The 23883-nt window shown below is 40.9% G+C and overlaps 1 protein-coding gene across 2 annotated transcripts in view; it reads left to right on the top strand.

Moving 5' to 3' along the window:
* The window catches only part of UBE2W (ubiquitin conjugating enzyme E2 W), a 59093-nt gene that overhangs the window by 5504 nt on the left and 29706 nt on the right, over positions 1 to 23883 (top strand). For both annotated transcript variants that reach the window (XM_007538766.3, XM_016195091.2), the window contains exons 2-3: positions 13501 to 13592; positions 19978 to 20080. In XM_007538766.3, the coding sequence (XP_007538828.1) occupies positions 13501 to 13592; positions 19978 to 20080 (195 nt within the window). The remainder of the gene's footprint in view (positions 1 to 13500; positions 13593 to 19977; positions 20081 to 23883) is intronic.

The raw sequence follows: 23883 nt of genomic DNA on the forward strand, positions 1-23883 counted from the left end.
TCGAAGGTGCTGTGTTTCTGTCTTCCGTGCTACATGTACCGGAGTGGTGCTCTGGTTCTCTTTCATGTGCAACTCTATCATATTGTGACCCGAGAGGTAGTGCAGTGCATAAAGCATTAAACTCTCAAGTGTGCGGTGCCAAGTTTGATCCCTGGCATCTCAAACTGCCAGAGTGATGCTCTGGTGTTCTCTCTGAACGGTTATAATTCTACACCCTTTTCCTACCACCAGAGTTCTGTGTCTCCATCCCCTCCATTGGAAACTGCAGTAGTTCTCCCAAGGTCACAGATTGGGTTGACTAGTATTTCCATACCTCTCTCTGTATATTTGCCCCCCCCTTCCTCCCTCCCTCCCTCCCTCCCTCCCTTCCTTCCTTCCTTCCTTCCTTCTAGGGTGAGAGGGTGGGGGTTGAACCTCAGCATAAGAGTCTTTGCATATTCATTATGCTATCTGCCCCTGCCCCTGCCCCTGCCCCCTTCTTTTCCTAAGTCTTACCCTAAACCTGTTACTACTTCTGGATCCTGATGGCACTGAAATTTGAAACATCTTTTTAAGTGTAGCAATGTTGAGGTGTTGATAAAATTGTATATTTTGCGTTGTTCCTTGTTGCATTTAATCTTTTCCATTTTCCCTATTACCTTGTTTCATAACATGAAGTACTTAACTATTTTGGCCTCATGGATGTTTTCTAATTTTAGAATTGTATTATTCAAAAATCTTTTTATAATGTGATGCCAGAGATTGAACTTGATCTCTCACACACGTATATATTATTATTATTATTTTTTAAATATTTATTTATTTATTTTCTCTTTGTTTTTGCCCTTGTTTTATTGTTGTAGTCATTATTGTTGTTGTTATTGATGCCTTCGTTGTTGGATAGGATAGAGAGAAATGGAGAGAGGAGGGGGAGACAGGGAGAGAGAAAGATAGACACCTGCAGACCTGCTTCACCGCTTGTGAAGCGACTCCCCTGCAGGTGGGGAGCCAGGGCTGGAACCGAGACCCTCATGCCGGTCCTTGTGCTTTGCGCCACCTGCGCTTAACCGCTGCGCTACCGCCCGACTATCACACGTATATATTATTAGTGAGCCACCTACTCCAGATTTTTTTTTTTTATCATCATTGGACTTAACTGCTCTAGGTTACTTTATATTTATTTATGTATGTATGTATTCTTTTTAGACACAGATAGAGACAAAAGAGGCGAGAACCAGACCCCAGCCTGAGGTTTCCTCTAGTGCAGTGCGGGCCGGGCTCAAACCTGCTCTGCCAAGAGCTCTCTGTCGTCAGCTCCTCAAGTGCGATTTTTCCAGTTTTTTTTTGTTTGTTTGTTTTAAGTAATGAGTGTGCACCCAGGAGGTTGATGCAGTCTATCTCGTTATCTTATTTATTTACTAATTTTTTGGCTAGAGACAGAAAAGTTGAGAGAGAAGAGAGGGGCTGGGTGGCAGTACACCTGGTTGAGCACACAGTATTACCAAGAACCCCAGCTTCAAATAAATACTTTTGTTTCACATTTGACTTTTTCTATTATTATTGTTATTTCTTTGATAGAAACAGCTGGATATCAAGAGAAAGGAGATAGGGAGAGAGACAGAGAGAGACACTTGCAGCACCACTTCACCATTTGCAAAGCTTTCCCCCTGCAGGTGGGAAGTAAATACTTAAAAAAAAAATACACACACACACACACACACACACACACACATACATTTGAGGGGTAAGGGAGAGAGAAAAAAAGAAAAACAAACATCACTCTGGTACATGTGTTGCCCGGGTTCGAATGAACTCAGGACCTCATGCTTGAGAGTGCAATGCTTTATCTGTTGCGCCACTTTCTGGACCACTCAAATCCTTTTTTCTTTTCCTTTTCCTTTTCTTCTTTCTTTTTTTAAATATGTATTTTAATATTTATTTATTTATTTTAAATATGTATTTACTCATTTTTGTTGCTCTTTTTTATTGTTGTAGTTATTGTTGGACAGGACATAGAGAAAAGGAGAGAGGAGGGGAAGACCGAGAAGGGGAGAGAAAGATAGACTAGACACCTGCACACCTGCTTCACCAACTATGAAGCGGGCTCAACCGGGATCCTCACACCGGTCCTTGCGCTTTGCGTGCACTTAACCCGCTGTGCTACCGCCCATGTCTGTCTGTCTGTCTGTCTGTCTCTCTCTTTCTCTTCCTCCCTCCCTCCCTTCTTTTCTTTCTTTCTCTTTCGTTCTTTTTTAAATCTAATTTTTTTTAAATTTTATTTATTCATTCCCTTTTGTTGCCCTTGTTGTTTTATTGTTGTAGTTATTATTGTTGTTGTCGTTGTTGGATAGGACAGAGAGAAATGGAGAGAGGAGGGGAAGACAGAGAGGAGGAGAGAAAGACAGACCCCTGCAGACCTGCTTCACCGCCTGTGAAGCGACTCCCCTGCAGGTGGGGAGCAGGGGTTCGAACCGGGATCCTTATGCCGGTCCTTGTGCTTTGCGCCACCTGCGCTTAACCCGCTGCGCTACAGCCCGACTCCCTCGTTCTTTTTTAAATGAAAAGATTTATTTTTGGTCAAGGAGGTAGCATAATCTATATGATGAACTTTCAAGCAGGAAATCCAGGTTCAAATTCCCAGTCCCCTCCAGTAAGAGGAAAGCTTTCACGTGTGGTGAAACATTGCTACAGGTGTCTGTCTTTTCTCCTGCTCTGTCTCTCCTTTCCCTTTGAATTTCTTTGTCCTGTAGAACTAAAGAAAAAAGTGTGTGTGTGTTGGGGGGGGGTGGCTTTGGTGAGAGGCCTTGTGCTGTGCATGAATTTACGAGTCCTGGCTGACTTTTTCAGTGAGGAAGAGAAACGGAGGGAGGGACTCATCACTGGAGTATGCCGGGGCTTGAACCTGTCTGGTACTTTATCCAGTGCACTATCTCCCAAGTCATTCACCCATTATTTGTTAATTTTAGATGTAAATTCCCTTTAGGTTGTGTTGTAAAGTCTTAGGAAGTAGAGTATGAGCACTGGGAACTTGGGAATAATGCTAGAGTTGTTGCATCCGAGGAGGTTGCCTGGATACTGGAGCTAGGAATAAAATTGTCAGGGAGCCATTGGAGTGAGTCTTCAGAGAAAGAGGAAGCACCATAGGATAGGAATAAAAGTGTTCTGTGTTAGGGATACATAAAAATGGGTAGTTGAGTACTTGCAAACCAAAGAATAAACTACCGTGCCTTAATTCTCAAAGTAAATCTTGTGGTACTTTGTTTTTGCTATTAACCATTTATTGTTTTGAGAGCTCCTACATTTAGATCTTTGGATCATTTTGAATTCATTTTTGATTAGGGGAAATACTTATATTTCCACCCCCAGCACTGTTTAGCTCTGGCTTATGGTGGTGCAGGGGTTTGGACTTTGGTGCCTCAGGCATGAATGTCTTTTGCATAACATTATGTTGTCTCCCCTTGGAAAAAAAAATTTTTTTATTATCTTTATTAGAGACAGCCAAAAATTGAGAGGAAGTCAGAGACAGAGACACCTGCAACACTGCTTTACCACTCCCAAAGCTTTCCCTCTGCAGGTGGGGACCAGGGGTTTGAACCTGGGTCCTTGCACATTGGAACACATGTGCTAAACCAGGTGCACCACCACCTGGCCCCTGAGTTAATTTTTATGTATGGCATGAGGCATATTTAGTGTTTTGTTTTTTTTTTGCCAGAGCACTGCTCAGCTCTGGCTTATGGTGATGCTGGGAGTTGAACCTGGGACATTGATGCCTCAGGTATCAAGGTCTTTTTGCATAACCATTATGCACTCTCCCCAGCCCACACGTTTAGTTTTCTAGCATTATGTCAACTTTCTTTTTGAAGTTTTATAGGTTCAAGCTGAGTCTACTAGGCTTGAGAGTGTTGTACTGAGCTCAAGTTAATTTCTCTAGATGAGTTCTTTTCCAAAATAGAATTTAAAGAATTTATTTGTTAGATAAAGAGAGAAATCTAGAGGGCAGCAGGAGACAGAGACCTGCAGCACTGCTTCACTGATCTCAAAGCTTTTCCCCTGCAGGTAGGACTGGGGGCTTGAATGTGGGTCCTTGCACATTGTAATTGACCAAACAGGTGTGCCATGACCTAACTCCTCATAATAGAAGAGTCTTAATACAAAAAAAAAGTGATTGCAACCCTAATTAATTATTGTGTAGAATGTTTACATAATTTTGCATCATTTTTTTTTTTTAAGGATTAACAAAAGAGAAGAGAGCATAATTTCGGTATATTTGATGCCAGAGGTCTCACTCAGGACTTCTTGGCTGCTTGCATCAGCTTTTATTGTAGTTGAAATTGGCGTAGCAACTTTAAAGTTTAAGTTTACAACTTTGAGTCATAGAGGACTTTACAGGTCATCTAGTCCAACCTTGTTAACTTTATTATTATTTTTTTAAATTTTTTTTATTTATGAAAAGGAAACATTGACAAAACCATAGGATAAGAGGGGGGGTACAGTTTCGCATAATTCCCACCACCAGAACTCTGTATCCCATCCCCTCCCCTGATAGCTTTCCTGTTCTTTAACTCTCTGGGAGTATGGACCCAAGGTCATTGTGGGATGTAGAAGGTGGAAGGTCTGGCTTTTGTAATTGCTTCCCCGCTGAACATGGGCATCCTTGTTACCTTTAAATCATTGCTATATTTGTGATTAGAGGCAGCTGATAAGTTGTTAGTTTACTTTTGTACTACATGAAAGGAAGATAGGTTGAGCAAATTGCGTATGTAGCTTTATTTTATAAATACATATATATATATATTATATATATATAGTTAATATGAAAGACCAAAGCACCACTTATGGTAGTATCAGGGATTGAACTTTAGACCTCCAAGCCTCAGGCAGGAAAGTTTAATGCCTTTTTTTTTTTTTTTTGCCTCCAGGGTTATTGCTGGGGCTTGGTGCCTGCACTATGAATCCACTGCTCCTGGAGGCTACTTTTTCCCCCCTTTTGTTGCTCTTGTTGTTTTATCATTGTTGTGGTTATTATTTTTGATTTTTATTCTTTATATTTATTTTCCCTTTTGTTGCCCTTGTTGTTTTTCATTGTTGCTGTAGTTATTGCTGTTGCTGTTGCTATCGTTATTAGATAGGACAGAGAAATGAAGAGAGGAGGGGAAGACGGGGAAAGAAAGAGACCTGCGGACCAGCTTCACCACCTATGAAGTGACTCCCCTGCAGGTGGGGAGCTGGGGGCTCAAACCAGGATCCTTACACTGGGCCTTGCGTTTTGCGCCACGTGCGTTTAACCCACTGCACTGCCCCCCAACTCCCTATGGTTATTATTGAGGTTATTGATGTCATTGTTGTTAGATAGGACAGGAAAATAGAGAGAGGAGGAGAAGACACAGGGGAAGAAAGATAGACACCTGCAGACCTGCTTCACTACTTGTGAAGCGACCCCCCCCTGCAGGTGGGGAGCCAGAGGCTCGAACCGGGATCCTTGGGACGGTGTTTGCGCTTTGTGCCATGTGAGCTTAACCTGCTGCACTACCGCTCAACCCCCTTTAATGCCCTTTCATACTTCCCTGACCTTAGATTTCTTTTTGGTATTTATAGATTTGATATGAGAAAAATTCTTCTCATTTAGGGAAACCAATTTAAGGACTCTAGTGGAGAAAGTGACAAAATGTGGCATATCTATGTGCCATCTTTACACTGAGCATGGGCACTTCTCAGCTCTGGCTTATGGTGGTTTGTTGGAGCCTCAAGCATGAGAGTTTTTCAGCATAACTATTATGCTGTCTACTCCCCCACCCAGTATTTATTTTTTCAGATTTAAATATTGGGGAGAGAGAACGAGAGCACCAGTCAGGCATATATAGTACAAGGGATCACAGTCAGGATTTTTCCAGCCCAACACTGTCCACTATGCCACTTCCTAATAGAAATATTAAGATTTATTGATAGAGAACACCAAAGCATGACTCTAGCACAGATGATCTTGGGGTTGAATTTGGGACCTCATACCTCAGGGTTCAATGCTTTATTCACTGAGCCATAAGTCAAAGCTGAGCAGTGCTCTGGTAAAAAATTAATTAATAAAAAAAAGAGAAAATGAAAAATCTTGCTTAAAAAGTTTATATTTTATAAAACATTAATTCCCCAATAAATAAATAAATAAATAAATAAATTTATATGTTTCCTGGTTGTTTACATTGTCACAGATCTCTTGAAGAAATAACCATTAACTGCACAAGTAAATGCTGACTACCTTATCAACTTGGGTGAAATCTCTTGGTTAGTAGCTATTATATAAAGAAACAAAGTATCTGCTTTGAGAGTTCTTTGTGTAGGAGGACTAGTGAACAAAGTACTTAAGATATGTTTGCTGCTGGGCAGCCCTCTGGATTCACTTATGAATTGAGTGATTCTTCTCTGCCAGTAATGTGTTAAGGCTATTTTACTCATTTTGTTTTATTTATCTTTTTTATATATAAAGATTTTTTTGTTTATTAATGAGAAAGATAGGAAAGAGAACGAAGGAGACATCACTCTGGTACCTGTGCTGCTGGAGACTGAACTTGGGACCTCATGCTTGAGAATCCAATGCTTTATCCACTGTGCCACCTCCCAGACCACTGTTATTGATCTTTAGATAGATAATATTACAATTTCATTAAAAAAATTTGTGTCTCTTACTAGAGTGAAGCAGTGCATCCTTCTGGCACATATAATAGTGCCAAGAGATTGGACTCAGGACCTCATGCACACAAGTCCAGCACTCTGACCACTGTGCATCTCTTGGATCATGTAATCTCATCCCCCCAGCCCCAACACTATTCGGTTCTGATTTATAGTGGCATTGGGGATTAAACCTTTAGTCTGGAATCTCTGAACCTCAGGCTTGAACCTCAGCATTCTGTTTGTTTGTTTGCTTGTTTATTCATTCATTTATTTACTTATTATTGAATTTAGACAGAAATTTAGAGGGGAGGGAGAGGAAACAAAGAGACACCTGCAGCCCTGTTCCACCATTTGTGAAGCCCCCCCTGTGTGGGAACGGGGGCTTGAACTTGCATCCTTGCACACTGTAATGTCAGTGATTAACCAGGTGTGCCATGCCTGGCCCTCATAAAAGCTTTCTTTCTTTTTTTTTTAAGAATTTATTTATTTATTCATGAGAAAGATAGGAGGAGAGAAAGAACCAGCCATCACTCTGGTACATGTGCTGCCAGGGATTGAACTCAGGACCTCATGCTTGACAGTCTAGTGCCTTAGCCACTGAGCCACCTCCTGGACCACTCATAAAAGCTTTCTAAAACTAATCATGGGCTAGAGGAGATAGCATAATGGTTATGCTAGGAGACTCAATTTGCTTTTGCTTTTTTGTCTGTAAGCTGATTTAAGCCTTACAAGAGCTTTAAATTGCGTACGGTATAGAGTACATGTATGTGTTTTTCTCTTTTGTCTCCTCTCCTCATCTGCCTCCTCCTGCAGAGCTTCATACATGTGCGATTTCACTACTCCAGGGGCTGCTTTTTGTTTTGTTTTGTTTTGTTTTGCGACAGGGAGGGAGAGAGACAGTACCAGAACATCTCTAGCACCATGACACCTCCCATGTGGTGCTGGGGTTCAGACTCTCACTCCTCTGTGCCACCCTCCCCCACTACTTTCTTCACCAACGTGGTTACTTATATGGCTCCTCTGAAAAGCTTTTATTTCTGAGGTGACACTTTGCTTTTTCTTTTTCCTTTAGCTAAAATGAACTTACTATATACACTTAACAGCACTCAGCCAAAACTGAGAATATTACCTGTTGGCTTTTTGCAAAGGTCATGATGCATTTTTGCATAGAAAAAAAATGTCATGGCTTTTCTCATAACCCAATAGTTGAGAATTAGCTAGACCCAAAGGGACTATTTGGTATGAACCAAGGAGGACATGTCTCACAGGAGACGGCATTGATGAGATAGATAGCAGTGGAGGTCCTTGATCTGGTGAAGCCAGGGGTCGGCAATAACATGCTGTCCCTGTCCGTACCACCATCTGTAGCCTTCAGTGTTCATATTGCTGCTCCAGTGGCTTTTAAGTGCACAGGTACCTTTTCTTTCAGTAGACGAAGTAAAATAAAAACCGTATCAGCTTAAGCTTTATGGATTCAAAAACCAGTTAATGTTACTGACTAGTAAGCAACATTTTTCCAATTCTTTATTTTGCTTTTTTATTTTGTATTTTTAATTTTTATTTATTTATTGGTTAGAGACAGCCAAAAATTGAGAGGGAAGGGGATGATAGGGAGAGAGACAGATACCTGCAGCACAGCTTCACCACTTATGAAGCTTTCCCCCTGCAGATTGGACCAGGGACTCGAACCCGTGTCCTTACACGTTGTAACATGTGCACTCAGCCAGATGCGCCACCACTCGGCCCCTTTTGTTTTGTTTTTAATGAGATAGAGAGAGGGAGACCAGAGAGCTTTGCTCAACTCTGACTTATGGTATTGCTGGAGATTGAATCTGGGACCGTGGGGCCTCAGACTTGAGAGTCTTTTGTATAACCGTTATGCTATCTCCTCAGCCCCGATTATTTTTTATTTTTTCAAAGATTTTACTTATTACTGAGACTGAGAACCACAGCAACAGCCTGGTATAGTGGATGCTTGGAAATGAACTAGGGATCTCTTGCTTGAGAATCCACTGCTAGAAAAAAAAAAAAAATCCAGTGCTTTGGAGCTGGGTAGCACACCTGGTTAAGTACACATGTTACAATGCACAAAGACCCAGGTTTAAGCCCCTGGCCCCCACTTGTAGGGGAAAAGATTTGTGAGTGGTGAAGCAGTACTGCTGGTGTTTCTCTCTCTCTCTCTCTTCCCCATCTCCCTGTTTCCTCTTGATTTCTGGCTGTCTATATCCAATAAATAAAGATAATTAAGAGAGAGAGAGAATGTGTGTGTGTGAGAGAGAATCCAGTGCTTTCACCACTGCACCACCTCCCAGGCCCCTATTATTATTATTAATTTAGTTAGAGGCAGAAAGAGTGAAAGACCACAGCACTGAAGCTCCCTTCAGTGTGGTGAGTGCTGGGCTCAAACCTGATGTAGTAACACTCTATGTTAGTGCTGTTGTGCTGGGTCAAAAAAAACACACACACACACACACACACACACACACACACACACACACACACACACACACACACACACACCCGATTATTTAAGCCAGAGTGATGCTTGGCTCTGTTATTTCAGTGATGCAGGATTGAACCTGGAAAGTCTCTGGATTGGGTGTAGGAGTTTTACATAAAAATCATGCCATCTCCCTGACCACAATGATTTTTTAAAAAGATTTATTTACTAGGAGTCGGGTGGTAGCGCAGTGGATTAAGTTTAAGGATCCCGGTTTGAGCCCTCGGCTCCCCACCTGCAGGGAAGTCGCTTCACAGGTGGTGAAGCAGGTCTGCAGGTGTCTGTCTTTCTCTCCCCCCTCTCTGTCTTCCCCATCTCTCTCCATTCCTCTCTGTCCTATCCAACAGTGACAGCAGTGACAACAACAATAATAACTACAACAATAAAAACCAACAAGGGCAACAAAAAAAGAGAAAATAAATAAATATGTATAAGAAAGATTTATTTACTGAGGAAGAAAGAGAGGAAGAACCAGAGCAGCGTCATTGGCGTGTGTGATGCTGGTGACTGAACTCAGGACCTCATGCTTGAGAGCCCAATGTTCTAATACCCACTGCCACTGGGCTGCTTGCTAGAGCAATGATCTGGGGGGGGGGGGGTTTGGTGGCTGGCTGCGGCAGCCTGTGTTTTTCCAGAGCACTGCTCAGTTCTGCCTATGGTGATGCTAAGAATTGAACCTGGCACCTTTGGTGTCTCAGGCTTGAAAGACTTTTTCCATTACCGTTATATTATCTTCCCAGCCCAATAGCAGTGTTTCTAAATCTTCTAAATCGTCATCTAACACCACTACTATTTTGCTGAGAATTACTGTCATATAACTTTAATGAACAGCCTATTTAAATGCCAGGAATGTGTACAAACTACTGTATTTTACTATCATAAAACATTAATTCCTCCAATAAAGAAAAAATATTAAAATTTCTAGAAATGAATTTTTTCCTCAGATATTACAATAACATAACTGCTAGTAACCATGAAAGTAAAATATCAATTTCTGAGACCTGGGAGGTGGTGAAGTGGCTAGATTGTTGGACTTGAAAGTTTGAGGTCCCAAGTTTGATTCATGGCATTACATGTACTGGAGAGATCTGTTTTTTTCTCCCCTCAATAAATAAATGATAGGATCTATTAAAAAAAAAGAAAGATCTCACCTACCAGTAATGTGACTTGAGCTGAGCTCTCTAAAATACAAAGGATAAATTCACAATTAATGGTGCTGGGGGTTGAACCTGGGACTTTGGAGCCTGAGGCATGAAAGTTTTTATTTATTTATTTATTTATTCATGAAGAATGGTAGGCAGAGAGAAAGAACCAGATATCACTCTGGTACATGTGCTGTTGGGGATTGAACTCTGGACCTTACACTTGAGAGTTGTCCAACACTTTATCCACTGCACAACCTCCCGGATCACTGAAAATATTTCTTTTTATTATTATTATTATTTATTTATTTATTGGTTAGAGATAGCCAGAAATTGAGAGGAAGGGGAAGATAGTGTGTGAGAGAGACAGAGAGACACCAATAGCCACTCGCAAAGCTTTCCCCCTGCAGGTGAGGACCGGGGGCTTGAACCTTGGCACTTGCTCATTGTAACATGTGCACTCAACCAGGTGTACCATCACCTGGCCCCTTGAAAGCCTTTTTCTATAACAATTAGGCTCCTTCTCTTGCCCAGTTTTGAAATTCTTAGTGATAAAAAAATCAATAAGACTTGTTTATATGATTTGGTTTTAATCAACAAATTTATTTGTGAAAATTTTCTTAGAACAGGATTTTAAATTTTTCTGTGGATGTGCTCTGAGTGTCGGCACACTCAGTAGAGCACACACATTAGTTACCCCTCATGAGAACCCAAATCCGAGTGCCAGATCTCCACCGGTAGTGGGAATATTTCACAAATGGTAGAGCAGCGATACAGGTGTCTCTCCTTGTTTCTTCTCCCCACCCTACCCCCTACCATCTTGCTCTCTGTCTTGCATCTCATCCTCTATCAAAAGAAAAAGGGAAAAGAACAAAAAGTGGCTGTCAGGAGTGGTGGAGTGGTCGTAAAGACACTGCCCTAGCCATAACCCTGGTGGCAAAATAGACACAAATAAAAAATAAAATTACTTTGTGATGTTAACAATTGTGGATGCTCCTTCCTGTATGTATATGTTATAAGGTTGAAGGGGAAGGGGACCAGAGCACTGCTCATCTCTGTCATAAGGTGGTGCCTAGAACTGAACCTGTAGCCTCTGGGACCTCAGATATGAAAATCGTGTGCTCTGGCTGGGGGTATGGGTCGACCTGCCAAAGCCCATGTTCAACAGAGAAGCAGTTACAGAAGCCAGACCTTCCACCTTCTGCACCCCACAATGATCCTGGATCCATACTCCCAGAAAGATAAGCTACCAAGGAAAGGAATTGGGTATGGAGCTCTGGGGGTGGGCATTGTGTAGAAATGTCCCCCCCTTTTAAATTTCTTTATTGGAGGATTAATGTTTTACGTTTGACAGTAAATATAATAGTTTGTACATGCATAACATTTCTCGGTTTTCCATATAACAATACACCCCCACTAGGTCCTCTGTCATCCTTTTCCAGGACCTGTGAATATATACCCCTCTTATCCTGTAGTCTTGTCAATATTTCCATTTTTTAATATTTATTTATTTATTTTCCCTTTTGTTGCCCTTGTTTTATTGTTGTAGCTATTGATGTCGTTGTTGTTAGATAGGGCAGAGAGAAATGGAGAGAGGAGAACACAGAAAGGGGGAGAGAAAGACACACCTGCAGACCTGCTTCACCACCTGTGAAGCGACTCCGCTGCAGGTGGGGAGCCAGGGGCTTGAACCGGGATCCTTGCACTTCGCACCATGTGCACTTAACCCACTGCACTACTGCCCAACTCCCTAATATTTCCATTTTATAAATAAAAATTTTTAAAAAATCCTGTGGTCTGTTAGAATAGTTGTATCAGAAATTTTAAATATTTTTATTTTTGCCAAAGGGTTATCGCTTGAGTTTGGTGATTGCACAACAACTCCACTGCTCCTGGTGGCCATTTTTGTATTTCTTTTTTCCTTTTCCTTTCTTTTCCTTTTTTTTTTTTTTTTTTTTTGCCTCTAGGGTTATCACTGGGGCTCGGTGCTGGCACTATGAATCCACTGCTCGTAGAGGACATTTTTTTCCATTTTATTGGATAGGACAGAGAGAAATTGAGAGAGGAGGGGGAGGCTCAGAGAGAGAGAGCAAGGAGGACACCTGCAGACTGGTTTCACTACTTGTAAAGTGTCCCCCCTGCAGGTAGGGAGCCAGGGGATCAAACCAGGATCCTTGTGTGGGCCCTTGCGCTTTGTATTTTGTGTGCTTAACCACAGTGCGTTGCTGCCCAACCCCTGCTTACTCATTCTTTCTCTACTTCTAAAAAAGAGGGAAAAGGATCCACTACCAAAGTGGAGGGCAAGTGGGGGCTGGGGGCTTGAACCTGACTCTGAGCATGGTGACGTGTGTTGTACCTGGTGTGCACTATCTAGCCTCATCGTAGAAATTAAAAAACAGGGAAGTCCGTCGGGCAGCAGCGGGTTAAGCGCACGTGGCGCTAAGCACTAGGACCAGCTTAAGGATCCCAGTTGGAGCTCCCGGCTCCCCACCTGCAGGGGAGTCCCTTCATAGGCAGTGAAGCAGGTCTGCAGGTGTCTATCTTTCTCTCCCCCTCTCTGTCTTCCTCTCTCCATTTCTCTCTGTCCTATCCAACAACAACATCAATAATAACTACAACAATAAAATAACAGGGACAACAAAAGGGAATAAATCAATATTAAAAAAAAAAGAAATTGAAAAACAAAACACTGGGGCCAACAAGTTAAAATTGGCTTCTTCAGTGCATAGTTGGTCAGAACTTCTTATATGTTATTTTTAGTTTATTTATATTGGATATAGAAATTAAGAGGGAAGGGGGTATGTTGGGGGGGCAAAGAGCTGTGAGATTGTTTCCAGCACTTGTGAAGCTCCCCTCATAAGTGGGGTGTGGGTGCTTGAACCTGACTCCTTGCACATGGTAATGTGTGCACTCAGCTGGGTGCACCACTGCCCAGTTCTGGCTTCTTATGTATTAACTTGTACGGTGATTTTATAACAGTTGGAGAGTATCAGTGTTTACAAATTTATTTGAAAATATTTTGATGGTTTTTAAAAATTATAGTTCAGGCTATTCAGAATTTGAGATTTAGGCATACAAGATCTATAGAAGTTGTAAGATGCTTATAAATGAAGAGGTGTGAACATTTTGAGGAAATTTAGTGAAGAATTTCAGGCTGTCTAAGTAGAAGAATACTGTGTTATAAAAAATGTACAAGTAACTATTGATGTTTTCTAGAAACGGTTGCAGAAAGAGCTGTTGGCTTTGCAAAATGACCCACCTCCTGGGATGACGTTAAATGAAAAGAGTGTTCAGAATTCAATTACACAGTAAGTACTTAATTTTCAAAGTACTTGTTTCTGTTATCAGTGTAATTTGTTAATGTATACTCATTTTTAAAATACAGAAATGGATTGGGGAGATGGAGTAATGTTTATGCAAAAGACTGACATGTCTGAGGCTCTGAGGTCCCAGGTTTAGTCCCTAGCATCACTATAAACCAGAGCTGATCAGTACTGGGGTCTGTTTCTGTGTCTGTATCTCTCTCATTAAAGTAAATAAAATGTTTTAAAAATTAGTTATTTTACTTTTTAGTTTTAAAAAGTATTTTAGAGAGAGAACAGAGCACAGCTCAGCTTTGATTTATGATCGTGTTGGGTATTGAACCTGGGGCCTCTGAACTTCAGGCAGGAAAGTCTTTTGCACAACCATTACGCTGTCTCCCTGGCCCCTTTAATATTTCATCCCATTCTTTCCCATCGAGATAACAGACTTTCTTATAAATATAGTAAGATTCTCTTGTAAAGAAGTAGAATCAATAAACAGGTAGTGTGAGTGTGTGTGTGTGTGTACCTGGGATCTCTTGCATATATGATTTTATTTCTCAGGGCCTTTTGTTTGTTTGCTTTGTTTTTATTTTTCATTTAGATAAAGAGAGGGATAGTCACAGCAGTCCGAGCACTTGTTGATCTTATCTCCCATGTGGTGCTGAGGCTCCATCTGAGCAGTGAGTATAGCAAAGCAGGGGCCCTGTTTCTCCAGCCCAGTAAACAGATTTTTTTTGTTTGTTTATTTATTTATTATCTTTATTTACCTATTGGATAGAGACAGCCAGAAATCAAGAGAAATGAGATAATCGAGGGAGAGAGAGACACACACACACACCTGCAACACTGCTTCAACACTCGCGAAGCTTTCTTCCTGCAGGTGGGGACGGGGGCTTGACCATTGTAACATGTGCGCTCAAGGAGATGCGCCACCACTCAGCCCCTCTATATTTTCTTATAGAGACAGAGAAATTGAGATGGAAAGAGAGAGAGAGACATTGTGTGTGTGTGTGAGAGAGAGAGAGAGAGAGAGACACACACACACAGAGAGAGAAAGAAAGGAACTGACCAACCAACCATTAGCAGAGCCATACTGCTTGTGAAGCTTCCCACCCTGTAGTTGGGGACTAGGGAGTTAAACTACAGTCCTTGCACACTATTACACCTGTACTTGACTGGTTGTGCCATCGCTTGGTCCCCAGACCTTATTTTCTGTGCTCTCTGGACCTAAAACAGCTAAATATGGGAACAGGCAGTAGTGCAGTGGGTTGAGCACACATTGGCACAAAGCTCAAGAACCGGCATAAGGATCCTGACTGGAGCTCCGGGCTCCCCACCTGCAGGGGGGTCACTTCACAAACAGTGAAGCAGGTCTGCAGGTGTCTGTCTTTCTTTCCCCCTCTCTGTCTTCCCCATCTCTCTCCATTTCTCTCTATCCAACAACAACTGCAATAACAACAGGGGCAACAAAAATGGGGAAAAGCCTCCAGAAGCAGTGGATTCATAGTGCAGGCACCGAGTCCCACCTATAACCCTGGAGGCAAAAAAAAAAAATACATCAAGTGCACAAGCTAAATATTTGATTTTCATTTTTTTTTTCTTCCAGATAGAAAGTCAAAGACAGACAGGAAAAGATATCACAGTTTCCTGAAGTGGGGGCCAGGCTGAAACGTGGGTCACGTAGTGTGGTAAGGCACACACCCTGCCTGGTGAGCAATCTTGCTGGTCCACTTAAAACTTTTTTATTATTATTATTTTTTAAGATTTTTTTAAAATTTATTTATGAGAAAGATAGGAGGAGAGGGAAAGAACCAGACATCACTCTGGCACATGTGCTGCCGGGACACGAACTTGGGACCTCATGCTTGAGAGTCCAAAGCTTTACCACCGTGCCACTTCACGCACCACAAAACTTTTTTTTTTTTAACAAAATTTAAAAGAATTTTTACTTTTTAGGTTATCTTTATTATTTATTGGATAGAGACAGCCAGAAATTGAGAGGGGAAGGGGGTGATAGAGACACCTGCAACACTGCTTCATTGCTCGCAAAGCTTTCCTGCTGCAGGTGGGGACTGGGGACTTGAACCCATGTCTTTGCACATTGTAACATGTGCACTCAACCAGGTGCACCACTGCCCAGCCCCTTAAACAGAGTTTTTAAAGGATGGGGGTAGATAGCATAATGATTATACAAAGAGATTCTCTTGCCTGAGGTTCCCAAGTTCCAGGTTCAAGAAGTGAGCAGTTCTCTGGTTTAAAAAAAAAAAAGTTAAAAAATAGGTTACTTTTTATTTTATTTATTATTAATTAATTAATATTTTCCCAGAGAATTGCTCAACTCCAGCATATGGTGGTGCAGGGGATTGAATTTGGGACTTTGGAGCCTCAGACATGAAAGTCTTTTTACATAACCATTATGCTATCTACCCCTGCCCATGGACAATTTTTGTTTTCTTTATAATTTTCTAAATTATTCTCTCCTTTTCTTTACCCTTTCTTCCTTTTTTCTTGAGCGCTGCTTAGCTCTGGTTTATAGTGGTGTTGGGACTTGAACGTGGGACCTCTGATCCTCAGGCATGAAACTATGTTACACAAATCACTGTTCTATCTAAATTCTTAATTTCTTATTTATTTATTATTGGATAGAGACAGAAATTGAGAGGGGAGGTGGACATAGAGAGGGAGATAGAAAGACACCTTCAGTCTTGCTTGGCCATTCTTGAAGCTTTCCCCCCGCAGGTGGGGAGCAGGGGCTTGAACCCTGGTCCTTGTGCGCTGTATTGTGTGCACTTAACTAGGTGCACCACAGCATGGCCCATCTAATGCTTTTAATTGATAAAAAGTTATTTAAAATCATTCAGCATAAGTTAAAGATTACTCCTTGACAATCTTGCTTAGATATTGGAAGATACTTGCTTGACTATTTTTTAAAAATTAAAAAAAAAATTTCCCCTTTATTGGGGGATTAATGTTTTACATTCTACAGTAAATACTATAGTTTGTACATGCCATGCATGATGTTTCTCAGTTTCCACATAACAATACAACCCCCACTGAGTCCTCTGTCAGCCTTTTCCAGGACCTGTATTTCCCCCTCCCACCCACCCCAGAGCCTTTTACTCTGGTGCTATATTCTTGCCTTTTTTTTAATATTTATTTTATTTATTTATTCCCTTTTGTTGCCCTTGTTGTTTTATTGTTGTAGTTATTATTGTTGTTGGATAGGACAGAGAGAAATGGAGAGAGGAGGGGAAGACAGAGAGGGGGAGAGAAAGACAGACACCTGCAGACCTGCTTCACTGCCTGTGAAGCGACTCCCCTGCAGGTGGGGAGCTGGGGGCTTGAACCAGGATCCTTATGCCGGTCCTTGTGCTTTGCGCCACCTGCGCTTAACCCGCTGCGCTACAGCCCGGCTCCCACCTATTTTTTAAAAGCTGTGTTTGGGGCCAAGAAGATGGCATAATGGTGATGACTTTCTTGCCTGAGGCTTTGAAGTCACAAATCAATCCCTTGTACCAATATAAGCCAGAGCTGTGCAGTGCTCTTGATAAAAAGAAAAAATAAAAATAAATAAATAAATAGGTCAAATGTAAAACTATGGTAATACTATGTGTCTTGAAATTTATCTTTTAAACGTAGAGGGCAGCAGGAAATCCTCTGATTTTTGTTTTGTTTTTCTTGGGCTATTACTCAGCATAGTGGTATCTAGGGGCAGGATCTCAGAGGGATTTTGATGACTACGAAGTACCAACCTTCAAATAAGGGGAGAGTCATGTGGTAGCACCTCTGGTTGAGGACACAGGTTACCATATGCAAGGACCCAGCTTCAAGCCTCGTTTCCATCTGAGGAGATCTTCATAAGTGGTCTGACAGAGCTGCAGGTGTCTCTACCCCACCCTCCCTTCTCAGTGTCTCTCTTGTCTTATCAAATAAAAGAGAAAAAGGAAAAATGGCCACCTGGAGAAACAGTGAGAGAAAGAACCAGACAACCAGACATCACTCTGGTATTCTGGTGTGTGTGCTGCTGGGGATTGAACTTGGGACCTCATGCTTGAGATTTCAGTGCTTTATCTACTTTGCCATCTCCCAGACCACAAGGTCCTGTGTTTTGTTTCCAGCCATCACATGTGCCAGAGTGATGTTCTAGCCTTCTTGTGAAATAAATATAATAAATCCTTTTTTAAGAAGACCTTATTTTTTTTTCAATTTTTTTTTATTTATTTTTAACCAGAGCACTGCTCAGCTCTGGCTTATGGTGGTGCAGGGGATTAAACCTGGGACTTTGGAGCCTCAGGCATGAGAGTCTCTTTGCATAGCCATCATGCTATCTGCCCCTGCCCAGAAGACCATATTTTATTTGGGAAGAGAAATTGAGGGGCTGGTAAAGAGGGGGAGAGGAAGACAGAGAGTGCAGAACTGCTTCATCACTCATGAAGCCTTCCGCCCATAGGTGGGGTCTGAAGGCTTGAACCGAGTCCTTGCGTATGGTAATAAGCACTTAACCACATGTGCCACAACTCAGTCCTTAAACCTTGTACAAAAGTGATTTATTTATTTGCTTATTTATTTATTTATTTTGGATGGAGATGAATTGCGAGAGGAGAGGAGATAGGGAGAGAGAACAAGAGACACCTGCAGCACTGCCCTACCACACATGAAGCTTTCCTCCTTGAAGGTGGGAACAGTGGGCTTATGTATTATATCCACTCAACCAGGAATGTCCCCATCTAGCCCCTAGTAAATCTTAAAAAAAGATAAAAGACATAGGTTGTATTTTTGTTTTCTTTGATTTGTTTTTTGTTTTCTGTTTGACCAGAGTGCTGCATAATTCTGGCTATTGGTAGTGCCAGGAATTAAACCTGAGACTTCACAACCTCAGACATGAAAGGCTTTTTGCATAAACATTTTCTCAGGCCCTAGCTATGCACTTAAGAATTAATATGTATTAACTTGTAAATCAGTAAATGTGCTTATTTTGATTATTGATTTACAAGTATGATAAACTGAAGTCTGTAGTATCTGGGGTTGTGAATAGAAATTTCACATTGTATTCTCAATATTAAACTTTGTTTTCCCTGTATTTAAATACAAAATCTGAAAGACATACAATACAGTAAGTATAGAAGACAGCTACAATTTAGAACTTTTAAATAATGACTTTGGATCATTTTTTGCCACTATCTTTCTTATTTCTGTGTTCCCTCTGCCTCTAAAAAAATAAGAACAAGAATAATACACATAATAAATACACATCTAAACAGTTATATAGTAATGACTTTTATGTATGAAACAGTAAACTTGCATAGATGCCCTAGAAACTTACTCTGGGCTTTATTAAATAATTGAAACATGAAAAACAATAAAAATCACATAGAATCTTAATCTTGAATAGCATCAGTTAGATGGCCTGATGTCAGCTTAGGTTCTTTTTCCTGCTTTGTCTTCTCTAGACTACTCTAGAAAAATTAGTCTGAATTTTGGATTTTCTGTAATTATTGCTGATAACCTGCTTCTCTGTTGTTTCCAATATAATTGATAATAGAAAGGTAGTGTGTTATAATTTACCAAGTATTACCAAATATAAGGGCTTCTGTCCCTATGCCACACCAGCAGGGGGAGATGCTTCTTGAATGGTGAAGCGTGGCTGCAGATGTCTTTCTTCATTTTTATTGTCATTTTTATTGTCCCCTTCCCTCTCAATTTTCTCTGTCTTATCAAATAAAACAGTTGAGAGAGAGAGAGAGAGAGAGAGGGAAGGTGAGCAGTGGAAAACCCTGTTGGAAACTAAAAAATATATATATATTTTGTATATTTTCACTAATTATAGGAATAGTATTTTAACTTTTCCTCTTTCCTTTCTTCCTTCTCCTTCCTTCCTCTATCTCTCTCTCTTTCTCTCTATCTCTGCCTCTATCTCTATCTCTGTTTCTAACCAGATCTGAAGTTCTGGCTTATGATGGTGTGGGGGATTGAACCTGAGACCTCAAAACCTCAGGCATGAGAGTCTGTTTGCATAACTATTGTGTTATCTCCCTTGCCCTGGAATAATATTATGAAAAAATAAGGAAGAGCAAATTGAATGGGAATAGCACAGACTGTAGTGTCAGCATAACTAAATTTGGTTTTTGTTTTGTCCTTTTCATAACTGTGTTTGTCTCAGTTCTTTGCTAGCATCTAACCTTGATCTAATTTAACTCACGTGAGAGAAGGGAATAGAACCAGGAGTGTTAATACTCGGAAAGCTGTAGGGGATACTAGTGTTCAGTCACTATCACATGAATGAAGCCTACTCAACACCCGCCACAGAGGGAGCACTCAGTGTTCTTTTTCTCCTTGCCCCAAGACCTCTTCTCTGAAGTTTTTTAATTTTTTTTTTTTTCTATTCTAGGTGGATTGTAGACATGGAAGGTGCACCAGGTACCTTATATGAAGGGGAAAAGTTTCAACTTCTATTTAAATTTAGTAGTAGATATCCTTTTGACTCTCCTCAGGTAACTACCTTTAATTTTTTTTTTATTATAATTTTTGGATTTATAGAAAACTCAATTAGTGATTTTTTTTTTTTAACTAAAAGAAATGATAATTACATGAATGCATTTAATCCTTTATTTTACTTACAGTCCATCTTGTTTGTTTTAGGGGACTAGAGCTTTGTTGCATTTGTACGTCTGAGAAAATGAGTGTCTTCTTATCCATTGATGTTAGCAGAACGAGAGGTGGAAATGTGCTGCGGACCCAAGGGTTGTGCAAGAGCGCAGCATTTGGGAGTAGCCAGAGGGGCTTGTCCTAGAGAGGCGAGATGCTGTAGGACAGGCCATTGACAGCGGCATCTTTATTTTCCTTCTTCCCTTTCTCTCTCTCCCTTCCTTTCTTTTGAGATTTTATTTACATTTTTTAAAAAGATTTCATTTATTTACTAATGAGAAAGATACAAGGAGAGAGAGAACCAGACATCACTGATACATGATACATGTGCTGCTGGGGATTGAACTCAGGTCCTCATGCTTGAGAGTTCAATATTTTGTTCACTGCACCACCTCCTGGATCACAGAGACTTTATTTACTTATTAATGAGAAAGATAGAGAGAGAGAGAGGGAGAGAGAGAGAGAGAGAACCGGACATCGCTCTGGTACATGTGCTGCTGGGGATTGACTCAGGACCTCATGCTTGAGAGTCCAGTGTCATATCCACTGAACTGTCTCCAGAACCACTAGGTATCAGCATTTTTCTGAAAGAAACACTTCTTTGATTTTTTTGCATTGATAATGCTGTCTTTGTAACCTTCTGGCATTGCAAAAACAGAATAGATTTTAAGACTTTAAATTTCTGGATTTTATTCCCAAGTTTTATCATAATTTGAGGTATAGTCAATTAATGATTTAATACTGGGACTTGAATAATAGTAGTAGAGGAGGTGTTTTTTTTTTTAATTTATTTTCATGATACATATATATGGTGGGGGGTGTGAGGGAGAGGCCAGACCTGTATGCTAGCATATGTGATACCAGGAATCATCAAATTTGTGGCTTCATGTTTATAATTCCAAAGCCCCCCAGTGCTCCAACTCCCTAGGCAGCATAGAGGAATATTTTTGAGGACTACTTAACTGTGGTAAATGAATAATTGAGGGGAGAATTTAGGATGATTTCCAGAGTTCTGACTTATTAGATGAGTGAATAACGATGTTAACTTCGTGTAGTATTGACTAGGTGATGAATTGTTCTGGATAATAAAGCTTCCGAGGCCAATCGGCAACATACCTGGATAGGCGCACTCATTACAGTGACCTAGGTGAAAGCCCCTGGTCCCCACTTGCAGGGGGAAAGCTTCACAAGTGGTGAAGCAGATCTGCAGGTGTCTCTCTGTCTCTTTCCATCTATATCTCCCCCTTCCCTCAACTTTTCTCGGTCTCTATCCAATAATAAATAAAATATAAATTATTGTAATTAAAAGAAAAAGATGTGGGCATGGCTTGGTGAGAGTTTAAGACAGTCAAAGGTTTATTACATGGCAATACAGCAGTATGGACCTGTATATTTTACAGCAAGATAGGCAGTTATCAGCAGAGATATAGGTCACTCATTATGGCCGTAGAGGAGAGTCTTATAAGTTTAGTTTACTGGAGCTCGCCTACACATGTTCAGTTCGCAGGAGAAGCTGCCACGGCAGGCACCTTGAGCATGCAAGGGAGCCAGAAGAGTGAAGCTCAGGAAAAGAGGCCAACTTCCACCCAGCAAGCGCTTAAATAAGTTAGAGTGCACCCACAATCCTCTGTGGGTTTGTGTAAGTTCACATACTATGATCATAGGCTGATGTCAGCCATATGCTAATTATTGTCCCAAAGTCCGTGCTATGTCACAACATATATATATATATATATATATATATATATATATATATATATATATATATATATAATTTTTTTTTTTTTGTCTCCAGGGTTATTGCTGGGGCTCAGTGCCTGCACTATGAATCCACTGCTCCTGGAGGCCATTTTTTCCCTTTTGTTGGCCTTGTTGTCTATCGTTGTTGGACAGGACAAAGAGAAATGGAAAAAGGAGGGGGAGAGAAAGATAGACACCTGCAGACCTGCTTCACCGCCTGTGAAGCGACTTCCCCTGCAGGTGGGAAGCCAGGGGCTTGAACTGGGGTCCTTACTCCGGTTTTTGTGCTTTGCGCCACATGCACTTAATCTGCTGCGCTACTGCCCGGCCCCCAACATATATATTTTTAAAGAAAGATAATAAAACTTCTCAAATAGTTGTAATCCAGCTTTTTAAATGCTAAAATAGGCTTTAAAATTTTTTTTTCCTTTATTGGGGGATTAATGTTTTACATTTAACAGTGAATACAATAGTTTGTACATGCATAACATTTCTCAGTTTTCCACATAATAAAATAGACTGTTTTTGTAGAAAATTCTATCTCATTGCTATTTTAATTAGAATGTAACAATATTTTTTGTGATTTTTGTATTATTGTATGGTACTGTAAAGAGTTGGATTTTTAAGACATAAGAATCCAATTCTTTTTTTAAATAGTTTTTTAAAAAGATTTTATTTAATTATTCATGAAGATAGAAGGAGAGATAGAGAAAGAACCAGACATCACGCTGGTACATATGCTGCTGGGGATTGAACTCAGGACCTCATGCCATGTTTGTTTTGAGACTGGTGTTATTGCTGGGGCCTAGTGCCTTCAGAGTAATTCCACTGCTTCCAGTGGCCAAGTGTGTGCGGGCCCCCCCCCCCCCCCCCCCCGCCCCAGTGCACATGTTTTGGCAGAAAGTGAAAGAGGGCTGAGTGATGGCGCACCTGGTTGAGCGAGCATGTTACAATGCACAAGGACCTGGGTTCAAGCCTCCATCCCCACTTGCAGGGGGAAAGCTTCACTAGTGGTGAATCAGGGCAGCAGGTGTCTCTCTGTCTCTCTGTATCCCCCTTCCTCTTGATTACTGGCTGTCTCTGTCAAATAAATAAAGATAATAAACAAACAAATGAACAAAAAACAAAGAAAAAGAGTGAAAGACAGAGACAGGAGAGGTACCTGCGGCTGCTCTAACACTTGTGAACCTCTTCCTCTCTCCCTTCCCCACACATGGTATGCTCAGGCCATTTGCTTAAGCACTTCCTTACTCTTTTTATTTTCTTGCCATGCAGGCTTTTAAAAAATTTTTATTATTGGGTCTCAGCCAGAAATTGAGAGGGAGGGAAGGGAGAAATAGCTCTGCACTGCTTCACCACTTTCCCCATGCAGGTGGTGATCAGGGGCTCAAACCTGGGTAACATGTACATTCAACCAGGCAGGTAACCACCTGGCCCCCTTCCTTATTCTTCTTAACTGTTCTCTAATGTCTTTAACCTTTTTTTAAAAATTTTTTTATTTAAAATTTTTTTATTATATTTATTTTCCCTTTTGTTGCCCTTGTTTTTTATTGTTGTTGTCATTGATGTTGTCATTGTTGGATAGGACAGAGAGAAATGGAGAGAGAAGGGGGAGAGAAAGATAGACACCTGTAGACCTGCTTCACCACCTGTGAAGCGACTCCCCTGCAGGTGGGGAGCCAGTGTCTCCAACCAGGATCCTTACGCTGGTCCTTGCGCTTCACACCACCTGCACTTAACCCACTGTGTTAGCGCCTGACTCCCGTCTTTAACCTTCTTAAGGAGTTAGCTCCCAGCTCTTATTACTTTGTATACAACTTCTGAGATGTAATTTCATACCCTTATTGGACCTCTATATTTAAACTACCTTTGGACTTTTCAAAGTTAGCCTTTCGCAATAACAAATAGC

The sequence above is a fragment of the Erinaceus europaeus genome, chromosome 1, assembly GCF_950295315.1.
Source record: "Erinaceus europaeus chromosome 1, mEriEur2.1, whole genome shotgun sequence".
Taxonomy (NCBI): Eukaryota; Metazoa; Chordata; class Mammalia; order Eulipotyphla; family Erinaceidae; genus Erinaceus; species Erinaceus europaeus.